Genomic DNA, 18,205 nt, shown 5'->3' with positions numbered 1-18,205 from the left:
TTTGCAGTCAGATGCGTGGCCTCCTACTGCAGCTGGCAAAATGGCAGATCAATGGAGGACACGCATATTTATACAGCTCCTCGTGGGCGGAGCCAGTCGGCAGTGGCTACCGGCGAACCAGTAATGCAGGTCCTACCTTACATCCCCTAATACAGATGTACACAGTGGTTCACCACATTCACCCCCTTTAAAAATTAGTCCAGCGGGGGTGGTGTGGAACTATGTACATAATTTGCAACGTTGTATAATGTCTTACAATATGAGTGGGAAAGGAAAAAAATGTCCATTTTGACGGTCCGGAGCCGTCCGAGGTTCAGTCGATACGGTGCTTTGATGATTCGCTGGGAGCGACGTCATGGTGGCGGCGATGGCGGTGCTGGTGTCACCGATGTCGGTGCTGGTGTTGGCCAGTAGTCGGATGACCCCGGGAGCGTGCCAAAATCTTCTTCGTCCTCTTGTGTGGGCAGCGGGGGGGGGGGGGGGGGGGGTGGGGAGGGATGGGCCTGGTGGGGTTAATGTTGGTAGCGCCGGGGGAGGGGAGGTAGGGGAGTGTGCTGGGGTGGAACCTGACGGTGCCAGGTCCCTGAGGGAGACATTATCTTGGCGGCCATCGGGGAACTCCACGTAGGCATACTTGAGGGTTGGTGTGGAGCAAGTGTACCCTGTCCACCAAGGGGTCCGCCTTGTGGAGTCGGACGTGCGTACGGAGCAGGACCGGTCCTGGAGCTGCGAGCCAAGTCGGGAGCGACACCCCAGATGTGGACTTCCTGGGGAAGGTAAAAACACGTTCATGGGGTGTGTTATTTGTGGCGGTGCACAATAGTGACCGGATGGAGTGTAGTGCGTCAGGGAGGACCTCCTGCCAGCGAGAGGCTGGGAAGTTCCTGGACCGTAGGGCCAGCTGGACGGCCCTCCAAACCGTCCCATTCTCCTTTCTACTTGCCCGTTACCCCGGGGGTTGTAGCTGCTCGTCCTGCCGGAGGCGATACCCCCGCTGAGCAGGAACTGACGCAGCTCATCACTCATGAATGAGGATCCCCTGTCACTGTGGATGTAGGCGGGGAAACCGAACAGAGCGAAGATGGTGTTGAGGGCCTTGATGATGGTGGCAGAAGTCATATCGGGGCATGGGATGGCGAAGGGGAACCTGGACTATTTATCGACCACACTGAGAATGTACGTGTTATGGTCGGTGGAGGGGAGGGGCCCTATGAAATCCACACTGAGGCGTTCAAAGGGGCAGGAAGGCTTCATCAGGCGAGCACGTTCCAGCTGGTAGAAGTGCGGCTTGCACTCCGCACAGACCTGGCAATCCCTGGTGACTGTCCGTACTTCCTCGACGGAGTAGGGCAGATTGCGGGCCTTGACGAGGTGGTACAGCCATGTGACCCCCCCAAGGTGACAATGGCTGTCATGCAGGGCCCGGAGTTGGTCTAGTTGTGCGCTGGCACATCTACCTCGGGAGAGGGTGTCTGGGGGCTCGTTGAGTTTGCCGGGGCGATACAAAATCTCGTAATTATAGGTGGAGAGCTCTATTCTCCACCGTAAGATTTTATCATTTTTGATCTTGCCCTGCAGCGTGTTGTTAAACATGAAGGCTACCGACCGTTGGTCAGTGATACGAGTGAATCTCCTGCCGGCCAGGTAATGCCTCCAATGGCGCACGGTTTCAACGATAGCTTGGGCCTCTTTTCCGATGGATGAATGACGAATTTCAGAGGCGTGAAGGGTGCAGGAAAAGAATGCCACGGGTCAGCCCGTGGGGGCAAGGGCGACATCTGAAGCATCGCTTTCTACTTGAAAGGGCAGTGCCCTGTCCACTGCGTGCATCCAGGCCGTGGCTATGTCAGCTTTGATACGGGCGAAGGCATGTTGTGCCTCGGCCGCGAGGGGAAATTGAGTGGACTGTATGAATGGGCGGGCCTTGTCCGCATAGTTTGGGACCCACTGGATGTAGTAGGAAAAGAGCACCAGGCAGCGTTTGAGTGCCTTGGAGCAGTGGGGGAGCTCCATGAGGGGGCGCATGCGTTCGGGGTCAGGCCCCAGAAGTCCGTTTTGGACTACATAGCCGAGGATGGCTAAGCGGGTTGTGCTTTATTATACGTAATGTTGAGAAGAGTGGCGGTGCGGAGGAATTTAGCGAGGTTGGCATCGTGGTCCTGCTGATCATGGCCGCAGCTGGTGACATTATCTAAGTACGGAAATGTGGCCCGCAAACCGTACTGGTCGACCATTCGGTCCATCTCCCTTTGGAAGACCGAGACCCCGTTAGTGATGCCGAAAGGAACCCTAAAGTGATAAAGCTGACCGTCCGCCTCGAAGGCAGTATACGTACAGTCCGATTTCAGGATGGGGAGCTGGTGGTAGGCGGATTTCGGGTCAATTGTTGAGAAGACCTGGTACTGCGCAATCTGATTGACCATATCAGATATGCGTGGAAGGGGGTAAGCATTGAGCTGCGTGTACCGATTGATGGTCTGGCTGTAGTCCACAACCATTCTGTGTTTCTCCCCAGTTTTTACTACTACCACTTGGGCTCTCCAGGGGCTGTTGCTGGCCTCGATCATGCCTTCCCAAAGCAGGCGCTGGACCTTGGACCTGATGAAGGCCTTGTCCTGAGTGCTGTACCATCTGCGCCTGGTAGCAACGGGCTTGCAATCTGCAGTTAGATTGGCAAAGAGGGAGGGGGGGGGGTCAACCTTGAGGGTCGCGAGACCGCAAACGGTGCGTGGAGGTAGGGGCCTGCTGAATGTAAAGGTGAGGCTCTGGCGATTGGACTGAAAATCCAGGCCCAGCAATAGTGCAGCGCAGAGATTAGGAAGGACGTAGAGAAGGAAACCACTGAATTCTATGTTCTGGACAGTGAGAGTGACCATACAGAACTCTCTGATCGGGACAGAGTGGTATCCGGAGTCCAGGGAGATCCTTTGATTGGCGGGTTGGACCGCGAGGAAGCAGCGCCTTTCTGTATCTGGGTGTATGAAGCTTTCGGTGCTCCCGAAGTCGAGCAGGTAAGTGGTCACGTGGCCGTTGATTTTCACCGTTGTCGAAGCGGTGGCCAGGTTGTGTGGACGAGATTGGTCCAGCGTCATCAGGTGGTCATCCGAGGTTTCAGATGGAGAGTGTCGGCGACCCAGATTGTGGGATGTCCGGAGGTCCTGTGGGGAACAAAATAGCGGCGCCCATGCGGCGCACATTTCAGGGCGGGACAAGATGGCGGCACCCATGGGACGCACGTTGATGGTGCTGGGCAGGATGGCGGCGCCTATGGCCGCACATGGACTGAGTGGGGGGAAGATGCCGGCGCCGACTGGCCGCAAATGGCCCCGGGAGGAGAAGATGGCGGCGCCCATTGTGCGTTTGGCAGGGAGAGGGGGCGATGGCGGGCACGATAGCGGTGACTGCGTGGGCCTGGCACACAGCTGTGAAGTGGCCCTTTTTACGACAGTTGGAGTTTCAGCGGGAGCGGAGTGCAGAGGCTGCTGGTGGGTGAGTACTGAAATTTTAAAGTAACGTACCTTTACAGGAGCAGATCTTGGAGTTTCAGCGGGAGCGGAGCACAGAGGCAGCTGGTGGGTGAGTATTTAAGTAAACACTTACCTGGTCCCGTTTACGGTCCCTCTTTGCTGTTGTTTTTTTTAAATTTTATTGTTTAAGGCAGGAACAGGAAGTTTGACCCGCGGACTTCTGGGAAGTGGAGTGCAGGGGTTGCCTGTAAGTATTTAGGTTGAAAAGAACTTACCTTGCAGGGGAAATCAGTTGGAGTTTCAGCCGGAGCGCAGAGGCAGCTGGTGGGTGAGTATTTAAGTAAACACTTACCTGGTCCCGTTTTCGGTCCCTCTTTGCTGTTGTTTTAAAAAAAATTTATTGTTTAAGGCGGGAACCGGAAGCTCGACCTGCGGACTTCTGGGAAGTCCCTCACCAATAAATTCTGGTGGAGAGGAAACCCGAGACACTACACATGTAGTGTCTCCCACCCGCCCTCCTCCTCTAACCTAATAATAAAACCCATTGGTGTGAGGTAAGTACCATATTGTATTATTATTATTATTTTTTAAAAAAATTTAATTTAGTTGTTAGCCAGATCTTGGTAGAAAGTTAGAGGGATGGCAGGGAAGGGAGTGCAATGTTCCTCCTGCAGGATGTTTGAGGTGAGGGATGCCGTTAGTGTCCCTGCTGATTTTACCTGCAGGAAGTGCTGCCATCTCCAGCTCCTCCAAGACCGAGTTAGGGAACTGGAGCTGGAGTTGGAAGAACTTTGGATCATTCGGGAGGCAGAGGGGGTCATAGATAGCAGCTTTAGGGAATTAGTTACACCAAAGATTGGAGATAGATGGGTAACTGTAAGAGGGACTGGGAAGAAGCAGTCAGTGCAGGGATCCCCTGCGGTCGTTCCCCTGAGAAACAAGTATACCGCTTTGGATACTTGTGGGGGGGGGGACTTACCAGGGGTAAGCCATGGGGCACGGGCCTCTGGCACGGAGTCTGTCCCTGTTGCTCAGAAGGGAAGGGGGGAGAGGAGCAGAGCATTAGTAATTGGGGACTCGATAGTCAGGGGCACAGATAGGAGATTTTGTGGGAGCGTGAGAGACTCACGTTTGGTATGTTGCCTCCCAGGTGCAAGGATTCGTGATGTCTCGGATCGTGTTTTCCGGGTCCTTAGGGGGGAGGGGGAGCAGCCCCAAGTCGTGGTCCACATTGGCACTAACGACATAGGTAGGAAAGGGGATAAGGATGTCAGGCAGGCTTTCAGGGAGCTAGGATGGAAGCTCAGAACTAGAACAAACAGAGTTGTTATCTCTGGGTTGTTGCCCGTGCCACGTGATAGTGAGATGAGGAATAGGGAGAGAGAGCAATTAAACATGTGGCTACAGGGATGGTGCAGGCGGGAGGGATTCAGATTTCTGGATAGCTGGGGCTCTTTCTGGGGAAGGTGGGACCTCTACAGACAGGATGGTCTACATCTGAACCTGAGGGGCACAAATATCCTGGGGGGGGAGATTTGTTAGTGCTCTTTGGGGGGGTTTAAACTCATGCAGCAGGGGCATGGGAACCTGGATTGTAGTTTTAGGGTAAGGGAGAATGAGAGTATAGAGGTCAGGAGCACAGATTTGACGTCGCAGGAGGGGGCCAGTGTTCAGGTAGGTGGTTTGAAGTGTGTCTACTTCAATGCCAGGAGTATACGAAACAAGGTAGGGGAACTGGCAGCATGGGTTGGTACCTGGGACTTCGATGTTGTGGCCATTTCGGAGACGTGGATAGAGCAGGGACAGGAATGGATGGTGCAGGTTCTGGGGTTTAGGTGTTTTAGTAAGCTCAGAGAAGGAGGCAAAAGAGGGGGAGGTGTGGCGCTGCTAGTCAAGAGCAGTATTACGGTGGCGGAGAGGATGCTAGATGGGGACTCATCTCCTGAGGTAGTATGGGCTGAGGTTAGAAACAGGAAAGGAGAGGTCACCCTGTTGGGAGTTTTCTATAGGCCTCCAAATAGTTCTAGGGATGTAGAGGAAAGGATGGCGAGGATGATCCTGGAGAAGAGCGAAAGTAACAGGGTAGTTATTATGGGAGACTTTAACTTTCCAAATATTGACTGGAAAAGATATAGTTCGAGTACATTAGATGGGTCGTTTTTTGTACAGTGTGTGCAGGAGGTTTCCTGACACAATATGTTGACAGGCCAACAAGAGGCGAGGCCACGTTGGATTTGGTTTTGGGTAATGAACCAGGCCAGGTGTTGGATTTGGAGGTAGGAGAGCACTTTGGGGACAGTGACCACAATTCGGTGATGTTTACGTTAATGATGGAAAGGGATAAGTATACACCGCAGGGCAAGAGTTATAGCTGGGGAAAGGGCAATTATGATGCCATTAGACGTGACTTGGGGGGGAGGGGGGGGGGTTGGGTGGAGAAGTAGGCTGCAAGTGTTGGGCACACTGGATAAGTGGAGCTTGTTCAAGGATCAGCTACTGCGTGTTCTTGATAAGTATGTACCGGTCAGGCAGGGAGGAAGGCGTAGAGCGAGGGAACCGTGGTTTATCAAAGAAGTGGAATCTCTTGTTAAGAGGAAGAAGGAGGCCTATGTGAAGATGAGGTGTGAAGTTTCAGTTGGGGCGATGGATAGTTACAAGGTAGCGAGGAAGGATCTAAAGAGAGAGCTAAGGCGAGCAAGGAGGGGACATGAGAAGTATTTGGCAGGTATGATCAAGGAAAACCCAAAAGCTTTCTATAGGTATGTCAGGAATAAGCGAATGACGAGGGAAAGAGTAGGACCAGTCAAGGACAGGGATGGGAAGTTGTGTGTGGAGTCTGAAGAGATAGGCGAGATACTAAATGAATATTTTTCGTCAGTATTCACTCAGGAAAAAGATAATGTTGTGGAGGAGAATGCTGAGACCCAGGCTATTAGAATAGATGGCATTGAGGTGCGTAGGGAAGAGGTGTTGGCAATTCTGGACAGGCTGAAAATAGATAGGTCCCCGGGGCCTGATGGGATTTATCCTAGGATTCTCTGGGAGGCCAGGGAAGAGATTGCTGGACCTTTGGCTTTGATTTTTATGTCATCATTGGCTACAGGAATAGTGCCAAAGGACTGGAGGATAGCAAATGTGGTCCCTTTGTTCAAAAAGGGGAGCAGAGACAACCCCGGCAACTATAGACCGGTGAGCCTCACGTCTGTAGTGGGTAAAGTCTTGGAGGGGATTATAAGAGACCAGATTTATAATCATCTAGATAGGAATAATATGATCAGGGATAGTCAGCATGGCTTTGTGAAGGGTAGGTCATGCCTCACAAACCTTATCGAGTTCTTTGAGAAGGTGACTGATCAGGTAGACGAGGGTAGAGCAGTTGATGTGGTGTATATGGATTTCAGTAAAGCGTTTGATAAGGTTCCCCACGGTAGGCTATTGCAGAAAATACGGAGGCTGGGGATTGAGGGTGATTTAGAGATGTGGATCAGAAATTGGCTAGCTGAAAGAAGACAAAAGGTGGTGGTTGATGGGAAATGTTCAGAATGGAGTTCAGTTACAAGTGGCGTACCACAAGGATCTGTTCTGGGGCCGTTGCTGTTTGTCATTTTTATCAATGACCGAGAGGAAGGCGCAGAAGGGTGGGTGAGTAAATTTGCAGACGATACTAAAGTCGGTGGTGTTGTCGACAGTGTGGAAGGATGTAGCAGTTTACAGAGGGATATAGATAAGCTGCAGAGCTGGGCTGAGAGGTGGCAAATGGAGTTTAATGTCGAGAAGTGTGAGGTGATTCACTTTGGAAGGAATAACAGGAATGCGGAATATTTGGCTAATGGTAAAGTTCTTGGAAGTGTGGATGAGCAGAGGGATCTAGGTGTCCATGTACATAGATCCCTGAAAGCTGCCACCCAGGTTGATAGGGTTGTGAAGAAGGCCGATGGAGTGTTGGCCTTTATTGGTAGAGGGATTGAGTTCCGGAGTCAGGAGGTCATGTTGCAGCTGTACAAAACTCTGGTACGGCCGCATTTGGAGTATTGCGTACAGTTCTGGTCACCGCATTATAGGAAGGACGTGGATGCTTTGGAGCGGGTGCAAAGGAGATTTACCAGGATGTTGCCTGGTATGGAGGGAAAATCTTATGAGGAAAGGCTGATGGACTTGAGGTTGTTTTCGTTGGAGAGAAGAAGGTTAAGAGGAGACTTAATAGAGGCATACAAAATGATCGGGGGGTTCGATAGGATGGACAGTGAGAGCCTTCTCCCACGGATGGAAATGGCTGGCACGAGGGGACATAGCTTTAAACTGAGGGGTAATAGATATAGGACAGAGGTCAGAGGTAGGTTCTTTACGCAAAGAGTAGTGAGGCCGTGGAATGCCCTACCTGCAACAGTAGTGAACTCGCCAACATTGAGGGCATTTGGGTTTATTGGATAAACATATGGATGATAATGGCATAGTGTAGGTTAGATGGCTTTTGTTTCGGTGCAACATCGTGGGCCGAAGGGCCTGTACTGCGCTGTATCGTTCTATGTAGTACTTGCAAGTGGAGGTGGGGGCCCGGCAGAGTTGGCGGGGGGGGCTTCTGTTGACCGCAGAAGTAGCAGCGGGGACCCCCTGGGTGTGTGGATCGTCGTGCGGCGCAGGCGTATTGGCTAGGCTGGGCCCCAGCTGGGGGGGTTGTTTGTGGGGTCCAGGAGGGGTAGGACGGTAGGCCGCGCGGCGAGGGGGGTACGCCTAGACATTACGGGATGCTGACCGTCAGGGAGAGCGCCAACGTTTTCATCTCCGCTAGGTCGAGTGGCCCCTTCCAGTAGTCGTTCTCAGATGCGGTCCGACGCAATCCCTGTTATGAAAGTATCGCGCATGAGGAGATTAGCATGTTCAGCGGCCGTAAGGGCCTGACAGTCACGGTCCTGGACGAGTGGGATTAGGACCCGCCAGAAGTCTTCGATGGACGCACCAGGGAGTTGAGAGCGAGTGGGGAGTACGTGCCTGGCAAAGAGCGTGTTGGTTTTCTGCGCATAGTGTTCTTTTAGGAGCGCCATCACTTCTGCGTAACTGAGGCGTCCTGGATCAACGGGAACACGCTGGACCTCAACCTAGAATACAAGACGTTTATCTTCTGAGCCTCCATTGGCGTGGGGATCGCAGCGTTGATGTAAGCCTCAAAACAAGCTAGCCAGTGAGTAAAGTCCTTTCTGGCGTCGGGCGAGTGCAGATCCAGCAGCAGGTGATCTGGTTTGATTTTGATATCCATTTCATTGAAAACCTGACTGCAATAAATTGATGCGTCATCAATTGCACAAAGACTCAGATTGGGTACAACTGTGGCTTTATTGCAGTCAGATGCGTGGCCTCCTACTGCAGCTGGCAAAATGGCAGATCAATGGAGGACACGCATATTTATACAGCTCCTAGTGGATGGAGCCAGCCGGCAGAGGCTACCGGCGAACCTGTAGTGCAGGTCCTACCTTACATCCCCTAATTTGGTGTACACGGTGGTTCACCACAGTACTCTTACGTATGCAGGTAAATTTTAAAATGACAGCATTAGCATACTTGGCAGCTAAACTGGGCAAACTGCTGACCTTGTTTGCAGTGCGAGTTACTATCCCGGATTTTATTAAAGTTTGTTGTTCCTGTTGCATTTCATTCAGCTCATCGTGGCTACAAAGTAGGTATTCAGCCTAATCTCAATTTCCAGATTGTGGTCTGTAGCTTTTTAAGTTACATCAATTTAAATGTCTATCTAAATACTTTTTAAATGTTATGAGGGTTTCTGCCATCATTTCAGGCAGCATTGTCCTAATGATTTCCGAGCTTTGACGCTCACTAAGGCAGAGGTAATATTTGAATTCGATACTTTGCAGACCTAATGGGGCCAATGGCCTGCTTCTGCACCGTAAATTCTATGATCATTGTCGATTGTTGTAAAGACCCATGAATCTCACCAAGGCAGAAGGTGATATTTGAACTCGTTGAAAGTTTACTGATTACCCTGAAACCATTGCCGATTGTTGCAAAGACCCATCTGGTTCACTCCTGTCCTTCAGTGAAGGAAATCTTCTATCCTTACCTGGTCAGCCTACATGTGACTCCAGATCCAGTCAGCCGGTTGACTCTTAATATGCTCTCTGAGATGCACTCAGTTCAAGGGCAATTAGGGATGGGCAGTGAATGCTGGCCCAGCCAGCGACACCCACATCCCGTGAATGAACAGAAAAGAAAATCTGCCATCCTTACCTGATCTGCCCGACATGATTCCAAACCACACAATGTGGTTGACTCTTTTAATGCTCTCCGAGATGGCCGAGCAAGCCACTCGGTTTAAGGAACATTAGGGATGGGCAATAAATGTTGGCCCAGCCAGTGACTCCCACAAATGAATCAAATCAAATCCTGGAGACTCCAGTCAGTCAATCCAGGAGAGCGAAAACAGCGCGGGAGCAGAGCGAGCCGTGACAGCAAAACAGCGCCGGAGGAGAGAGCCGGGAGATTTAAAAAGCGCGGGAGTAGAGAGCCAGGACAGTGATGGGAGAGGTGAGTGCACAAAAGGTGTGGCAGGAGTGCCTTTAGACACGGAGTGCTGATTGGAACAGAGTGCATCTGAGTTTAGGTGAGTGGCGAGAGAGGGCTGTGTTTTGGTTGGTGTTCGAGTTTATCCTTGAGGTTCTATAAAGAAAATGTTTTAAAAATATATATTTAAATTAATTAACTAGTTGAATGTGGCTGGACAGGTGATGTGCTGTTGCTGTATGATGATGGAACTGGTGGATCCCATTGAGACCATCAGTGACCACATCTGCAGCAAGTGTTGGCTGCTCGAGCAATTTCGGCTCAGAATTGATGAGCTGGAGACCGAGCTGCACACACTGCGGCACATCAGAGAGGGGGAACATTACCTGGACGCTTTGTTTCAGGAGGCAGTCACACCCGGTAGAATAAGTTCTGTTAATTCGGACAGTGGTCAGGGACAGAGTGGTGTGACTGCAAGGGAGGCAGGTAGGGGGATCCTGAGTTTAGGAGTTGAGGAGCCTCGGCCCTTGACCTTGTCCAACAGGTATGAGGTACTTGCTCCCTGTGTGGATGAGGAAGAGGGCTGTAGGGAGGATGCGTTGACTGACCACTGCACCGTGGTACAGGAAGCCATTCAAGAGGGGTGAGCAAAAAGACAAGTGGTAGTTGTAGGGAATTCTATAATTAGGGGGATTGATGGCATCCTTTGTAAGCCAGATCGAGAGTCCCGTATGGTATGTTGCCTGCCCGGTGCCAGGGTGAGGGACATCTCTGATCGGCTTGAAAGGATTTTGGAGAGGGAGGTGGAGGATTCAGTTGTTGTGGTCCACGTTGGGACTAACAACATAGGTAAGACTAGGAAAGAGGACCTGTTTGGGGATTATCAAACACTAGGGACTACATTAAAGAGCAGGTCATCCAGGGTTATAATCTCTGGATTACTACCCGAGCCACGTGCCAATTGGCATAGGGTTGAGAAAATTAGAGAAGTTAACACGTGGCTAAAGGAGTGGTGCGGGAAAGAGGGATTCCATTTCATGGGGCATTGGCATCAGTACTGGGGCAGGAGGGACCTGTACCGTTGGGACGGTCTTCACCTGAACCATTCTGGGACCAGTGTTCTAGCGAATAGGATAAATAGGTTGGTCACAAGGACTTTAAACTAGCAAGTTGGGGGGAAGGGAAGTGTAAAGCTATGAACAGTATAATGGTTAATGGAGATCAAGGCAGCAGGTTACGTGACAGGTTATTATGTAGAGATATGGGTTCAAAGACAAGGAAAATTAGGAGAAAGGGTAAGAGGAAAAATAAATTGCGAAAAGTTACTGATCAAGGTGTTAGGATTCATAACAAAGACATAAAAAACAGCATAAGTGTACTTTACCTGAATGCTGGTAGTATAGGAAATAAGGTAAATGAGTTGATGGCGCAAATCATAGTGAATGACGATGATTGAGTGGCCATTACTGAAATATGGTTAAAAGATGGTCACGACTGGGAGTTAAATATCCAAGGGTATCAGACTATACGAAAGGATAGAATGGACAGTAAGGGCGGTGGTGTAGCTTTGTTTTTTAAGGATGGCATCCGGGCAATAGTAAGGGATGATATTGGTGCTATGGAGGACAAGGTTGAATCAATTTGGGTGGAAATCAGGAATAGTAAGGCGAATAGGTCACTGATAGGAGTAGTCTATAGGCCACCAAATAGTAACAGGATGGTAGGGCAGGCAATAAGCAAAGAAATAACGGATGCATGTAGAAATGGTACAGCGGTTATCATGGGAGATGTTAATCTGCATATCGATTGGTTTAACCAGGTTGGTAAAGGCAGCCTTGAGGAGGAATTTATAGAATGTGCCCAGGATAATTTCCTGGAACAATATGTAATGGAACCTACAAGGGAACAAGCAGTCCTAGATCTGGTCCTGTGTAATGAGGCAAGATTGATTAATGATCTTATAGTTCGGCATCCTCTTGGAAGGAGCGACCACAATATGGTGGACTTTAAAATACAGTTGGAGGATGACAAGGTAAAATCAAACACTAGTGTTTTGTGCTTAAACAAATGCGTTACAATAGGATGAGAGAAGAACTAGCTAAGGTAGACTGGGAGCAAAGACTTCATGGTGAAGCAGTTGAGGAACAGTGGAGAACCTTCCGAGCGATCTTTCACAGTGTTCAGAAAAGGTTCATACCGACAAAAAAAAGAAAGACGGTAGAAAGGGGAAAAATCGACCGTGGATATCTAAGGAGATGAGGGAGAGTATCAAATTGAAGGAAAAAACATACAAAGTGGCAAAAATTAGTGGGAGACTGGAGGACTGGGAAGTCTTTAGGGGACAACGGAAAGCTACTAAAAAAAGCCATAAAGAAGAGTAAGGTAGACTATGAAAGTAAACTGTCTCAGAACATAAAAGCAGATAGTAAAAGCTTCTACAAATATATAAGACAAAAAAGAGTGGCTAAGGTAAATATTGGTCCTTTGGAAGATGAGAAGGGAGATTTAATAATAGGAGACGGGGAAATGGCTGAGGAGCTGAACAGGTTTTTTGGGTCAGTCTTCACAGTGGAGGACACAAATAACATGCCAGTGACTGATGGAAATAAGGATATGATAAGTGAGGACCTTGAGATGATTGTAATCACTCGGGAGGCAGTATTGGGCAAGCTAATGGGGCTAAAGGTAGATAAGTCTCCTGGCCCTGATGGGATGCATCCCAGAGTGTTAAAAGAGATGGCTAGGGAAATTGTAAACGCACTAGTGATAATTTATCAAAATTCACTGGGACCACCCCAGAGTCTAGAGGATTGGAAAGTAGCAAACGTGACACCACTGTTTAAAAAAGGAGGTCGGCAGAAAGCGGGTAATTATAGGCCGGTAAGCTTAACTTCGGTTGAGGGAAAATGCTGGAATCTATCATTAAGGGGGAAATAGTGGGGCACCTGGAGGGAAACTGTCCCATTGGACAGACGCAGCATGGGTTCACAAAGGGTAGGTCATGTCTGACTAATTTGGTAGAGTTTTTTGAGGACGTTACCAGTGCAGGAGATAACGGGGAGCCAATGGATGTGGTATATCTGGATTTCCAGAAAGCTTTTGACAAGGTGCCACACAAAAGGTTGCTGCATAAACTAAAGATGCATGGCATTGAGGGTAAAGTGGTAGCATGGGTAGAAGATTGGTTAACTAACAGAAAGCAGAGAGTGGGGATAAATGGGTGTTTCTCTGGTTGGCAACCTGTAACTAGTGGGGTCCCTCAAGGATCAGTGTTGGGCCCGCAGTTGTTCACAATTTACATAGACGATTTGGAGTTGGGGACCAAGTGCAATGTGTCAAAGTTTGCAGACTACACTAAGATGAGTGGTAAAGCAAATAGGGCAGAGGATACCGGAAGTCTGCAGAATGATTTGGATAGTTTAGGTGAATGGGCTAGGGTCTGGCAGATGGAATTCAATGTTGCCAAGTGTGATCCTATCCATTTTGGGAGGAATACAGCAGAATGGATTATTATTTAAACGGTAAGATGTTAAAACATGCTGCTGTGCAGAGGGACCTGGCTGTGCTGGTGCACGAGACGCAAAACGTTGGTGTGCAGGTGCAACAGGTGATTAAGAAGGCTAATCGAGTTTTGTCTTTCATTGCTAGAGGGATGGAGTTCAAGACTAGTGAGGTTATGCTGCAATTGTATACGGTGTTGGTGAGGCCGCATCTGGAGTATTGTGTTCAGTTTTGGTCTCCTTACCTGAGAAAGGACATATTGGCACTGGAGGGAGTGCAGAGGAGTTTCACTAGGTTGATCCCAGAGTTGAGGGGATTAGATTATGACGAGAGGTTGAGTAGACTGGGACTGTACTCATTGGAGTTTAGAAGGATGCGGGGGGATCTTATTGAGACATATAAAATTATGAAGGGAATAGATAGGATAGATGCGGGCAGGTTGTTTCCACTGGTCGGGGAAAGCAAAACTAGGGGGCATAGCCTCAAAATAAGGGGAGGTAGATTTAGGACGGAGTGTAGGAGGAACTTCTTCACCCAAAGGGTTGTGAATCTCTGGAATTCCTTGCCCAGTGAAGCAGTTGAGGCTCCTTTAAACGTTTTTAAGAAAAAGATAGATGCCTTTCTAAAGAATAAAGTGATTCGGGGATATGGTGTACGGGCCGGAGAGTGGAGCTGAGTCCACAAAGATCAGCCATGATCTCATTAAATGGAGGAGCAGACTCGAGGGGCCAGATGGCCTACTCCTGCTCCTAGTTCTTATGTTCTTATGTAGTTGGCATCCGGTCCAGGCTCGCAGCGCATGCGCCTGCGGCACCGTGTCCTCTGTAAAGATGGCGGCCGGTAACCCGGGCCTGTCACCGCTCAGCTCTCACTCTATTCGGTGCTGTTTAAGACGGGACCGTTAACATTTTCCTCGGGAGTTGAAGCCTCCACAGGGTATTTATGAAGCCTCCCGGCTCACTCCGCAGCTTCTATTGCTCGCTGGCCACCCACCGGCTCCAATCCTGAAAGTCGCTCGATTGTTTCTTTCCCGCTCCTCGCACCGTCAGCGCATGCACCAGTCACAGCCGGACTCTGCGCATGTGCGAGGACCATCTGTAATGTGGATAGAGCACATTCTCAGCTGCTATGCATGATGAGTAATACCCCAGCCATTGAAATCGATATTGCAGATAGAAACTATGCTTTGCCAACCGATTACGATTGGTACCATTTGGCCAAGGTAAGAAATTTATTACATAAATTAATAAAGCAACTAAATAGTACAGGCCGTCCACCACAGGTCTGTCCTGGGTGTGATTGACAACAGACCAAACATGAACAGGGATTTGTTACCGTGTTGGGGTCTGAGCAGGTTCAGGTGAACAGTGATTTTTGTCTCCCTGGACCGAATAGTTAAACTGCCCCTCGCCAATAACAATGTGCTGAAATCGGATCAAATGGTTTGGGACTTTTAAAGTTGGAGTGTTAGCCATTGGGAAAACTGAGGAAATCCCTTTGCACACGTGAAAAGTATGAGTGATCTCCGTCTGAACTGCTCCTGAACTGCACATTCGATTAACTAATGACTAACTCATATTTATTCTTATCCAGTGGAAACATCTTCCAATTGTCGATCATATCAAACCTGTTCATAATCTTACAGGATCAGGTCATCCTTCATTCCCTTTTCCAGTCCAAAAGGTTTTTTTGTAATTTTCTTGAAATGAAAATTGAAAATCGCTTATTGTCACGAGTAGGCTTCAATTAAGTTACTGTGAAAAGCCCCTAGTCGCCACTTCCGGCGCTTGTTTGGGGAGGCTGGTACGGGAATTGAACCGTGCTGCTGGCCTGCCTTGGTCTGCTTTAAAAGCCAGCGATTTAGCCCAGTGAGCTAAACCAGCTCTTTTGAACATTTCTCTTCAGCGGATATAAAAATATTGAAAATGGGATAAAGGTTGTTTGGCTGACGGTCAATCACTGTCCTGTTAGCTCTCTGGAGCAATCCAGTCAGTCCCATTCTCCTGCTCTATCCCTGTATCCTCGTAGGTTTATTTCCCTCAGACGTCTATCCAATTTCCTTTTGAAATCAAATCATTCATTGTATCTATTTTCAAACTCCCTCATAGGCAGCAAGTTTCAGGTCATTCCACACGCTTTGTAAAACCATACATCTCATATCACCTCATATCTCCTGTACCTTTTACATACAAACTAGGAACAGGCCACTCGGCCCCTCGAGCCTGCTCCGCATTCAATAAGGTTGCGGCTGATCTCATTCTAACCTCAACTCCACATTCCTGCCTACCCCTGATGACCTTTCACCTCCTTGCTCATCAAGAATCTATCCCGCTCTGCTTAAAAATATTCAAGGACTCTGCTTCTACTGCCTTTTAAGGGCGTGAGTTCCAAAGTCTTACAACCCTCAAGAGAATAAAAAATCCTCATCTCCATCTGAAATGAGTGATCCCTCACTTTGCAACAGTGATGCCTGCGTTCTCGATTCTCCCATAAGAGGAAACATCCTCTCCACATCCACCTGTCAAGACCCCTCAGGATCTTATATAGTTCAATCCAGGTTTTACCCCAAACTTTAAATCTGTGTCCCTAGTGCTTGTACGATCAGTGAACGGAAGCAGAGTTTCTTTGTCCACCTGATGGAAATCTGGCATAATGTTGTGGCCCTCGATCAAATCTCCCCTCAACCTCCTTTGCAGGAACCATTCTGGTAAATCTCCTCTGCACCTTCTCCAAGAACCTTCACATTCTTCCTGAAGAGTGGTGACCAGAGCTTTAGAAAGATTCATAGAATAGAATTAGAACCATAGAGTTCCAACAGTGCAGAAGGAGGCCATTCGCCCCATCAAGTCTGCAACGATTCTCTGAAAGGGCACCTTGCCTAGGCCCACACCCCTACCCTATCTCTGTAGCCCCATAGCCCCACCTAACCTGCCCATCCCTGGACACTAAGCGGCAATTTATCAAGGCCAATCCACCTAACTTGCCCGTCTTTGGACTGTGGGAGGAAACCCACGCAGACACTGGGAGAAAGTGCAAACTCCACACAGCCAGTCACCAAGGCCGGAATTGAACCCAGGTCCCTGGAGTTGTGAGGCAGCAGTGCTAATCCATGTGCCACCAGAAGCATAGTTTCAGTATCAATATTACTCTTGATGATGCTCAGATCGAATTTGCTTTGCCAACTGCTCTCTTAATATGTCTTGTAGATATACAAAATCCCTCTTCACCTCTTTCTCTCTCCTCCCAAAGAGGTCAATTGGATTTTATAACAATTCAACCATTTTCATGGTCACATGGTCACTTTTTCCAAGTGTCGGCCCCACAATAACCAGATTCATTCAGCTCAATTTCACAACCTGCCTTTATGTTTTTGTGGGTTCTCTCTCACTCCCTATTTTCTGTTTTTAAATCCGTTTCATAGGGTGTTTGAAGGGGAGGCTTCAAAGTCTGGAAACTCAAACCAAGCACCAGACTCCTCAGTTTATCGTATCCTGAATATCATCGTACTTTGAACATGGAAGGAAAAAGCATCGTTCACAGTGGGGAGAAACCGTACTCGTGTTGTGTGTGTGGACAAGGATTTGCTCGATCATCAGGCCTCACGAGACACAAATGCAGTCACACTGAGGAGAAACTGTGGAAATGTGGGGACTGTGGGAAAGGATTCACTTCCCCATCCCAGCTGGAAGCTCATCGACGCAGTCACACTGGGGAGAGACCATTCACCTGCGCTGAGTGTGGGAAGGGATTTATTCAGTTAGCGGCCCTGCGGAGTCACCAGCGAGTTCACACTGGGGAGAGACCGTTCACCTGCTCCAAGTGTGGGAAGGGATTTATTCAGTTAGCGGCCCTGCGGAGACACCAGCGGGTTCACACTGGGGAGAGACCATTCACCTGCTCTCAGTGTGGGAAGGGATTCACTCAGTTATCCCACCTGCTGAGACACCAGCGAGTTCACACTGAGGAGAGACCATTTCAGTGTCCAGACTGCGGGAAGTGCTACAAAAGTTCTGGGAATCTGATGTACCATCAACGTATTCACACTGACGAGAAACCGTTCAGGTGCTCTGATTGCGGGACTGGGTTCAGACACTCATCTCACCTCACTGTACATCAGCGAATTCACACTGGGGAGAGGCCATTCGCCTGCGCCAAGTGTGGGAAGGCATTCACTGAGTCATCCAACCTGCAGAAGCACCAGCGAGTTCACACTGATGAGAGACCGTTTCAATGTCCAGACTGCGGGAAGTGCTATAAAAGTTCTTGGGAACTGATGTACCATCAACGTATTCACACTGACGAGAGACCGTTCAGGTGCTCTCACTGCAGGACTGGGTTCAGACGATCATCTGACCTCACTGTACATCAGCGAACTCACACTGGGGAGAGACCATTCACCTGCTCTCAGTGTGGGAAGGGATTCGCTCAGTCATCCTCCCTGCTGAGACACCAACGAGGCCACAAGTAACGACAGTGATTGGATTTTGCTGTTTCTCACATTCAGGACTGAACTATGTTCATTTGGGTCTCTTTCTGCTGATAACAAACTCCAGCCTATTTACAGGGGCTAATATTCTGGCTAAAAGTCAAATAAATTAGGTTAGTGTTAAATATGCAGTGTGTTAATGGTAAAAGGTGCGATTTATGAGCATGGGGAGAAGGCCAGTAGAATGCTTGCGCAGCAACTGAGGAAGAGGGAAGCGGCCATGGAAGTAGGGAGGGTA

At 49.1% G+C, this 18,205-nt stretch overlaps 1 protein-coding gene across 1 annotated transcript in view; it reads left to right on the top strand.

Moving 5' to 3' along the window:
- Positions 1 to 15,779: 15,779 nt before the first annotated feature.
- Positions 15,780 to 18,205, top strand: part of LOC140406443 (uncharacterized) — a 60,618-nt gene continuing 58,192 nt past the window's right edge. Inside the window, exon 1 of the mRNA XM_072494482.1 lies at positions 15,780 to 17,945. Coding sequence (XP_072350583.1) covers positions 16,996 to 17,945 — 950 coding nt within the window. The 5' untranslated portion in view covers positions 15,780 to 16,995. The remainder of the gene's footprint in view (positions 17,946 to 18,205) is intronic.

This window comes from Scyliorhinus torazame, unplaced genomic scaffold, assembly GCF_047496885.1.
Source record: "Scyliorhinus torazame isolate Kashiwa2021f unplaced genomic scaffold, sScyTor2.1 scaffold_532, whole genome shotgun sequence".
NCBI classification, from domain to species: domain Eukaryota; kingdom Metazoa; phylum Chordata; class Chondrichthyes; order Carcharhiniformes; family Scyliorhinidae; genus Scyliorhinus; species Scyliorhinus torazame.
Note: the sequence above shows the minus strand (reverse complement) of the source record. Positions and strands in the feature narration are given on the sequence as shown.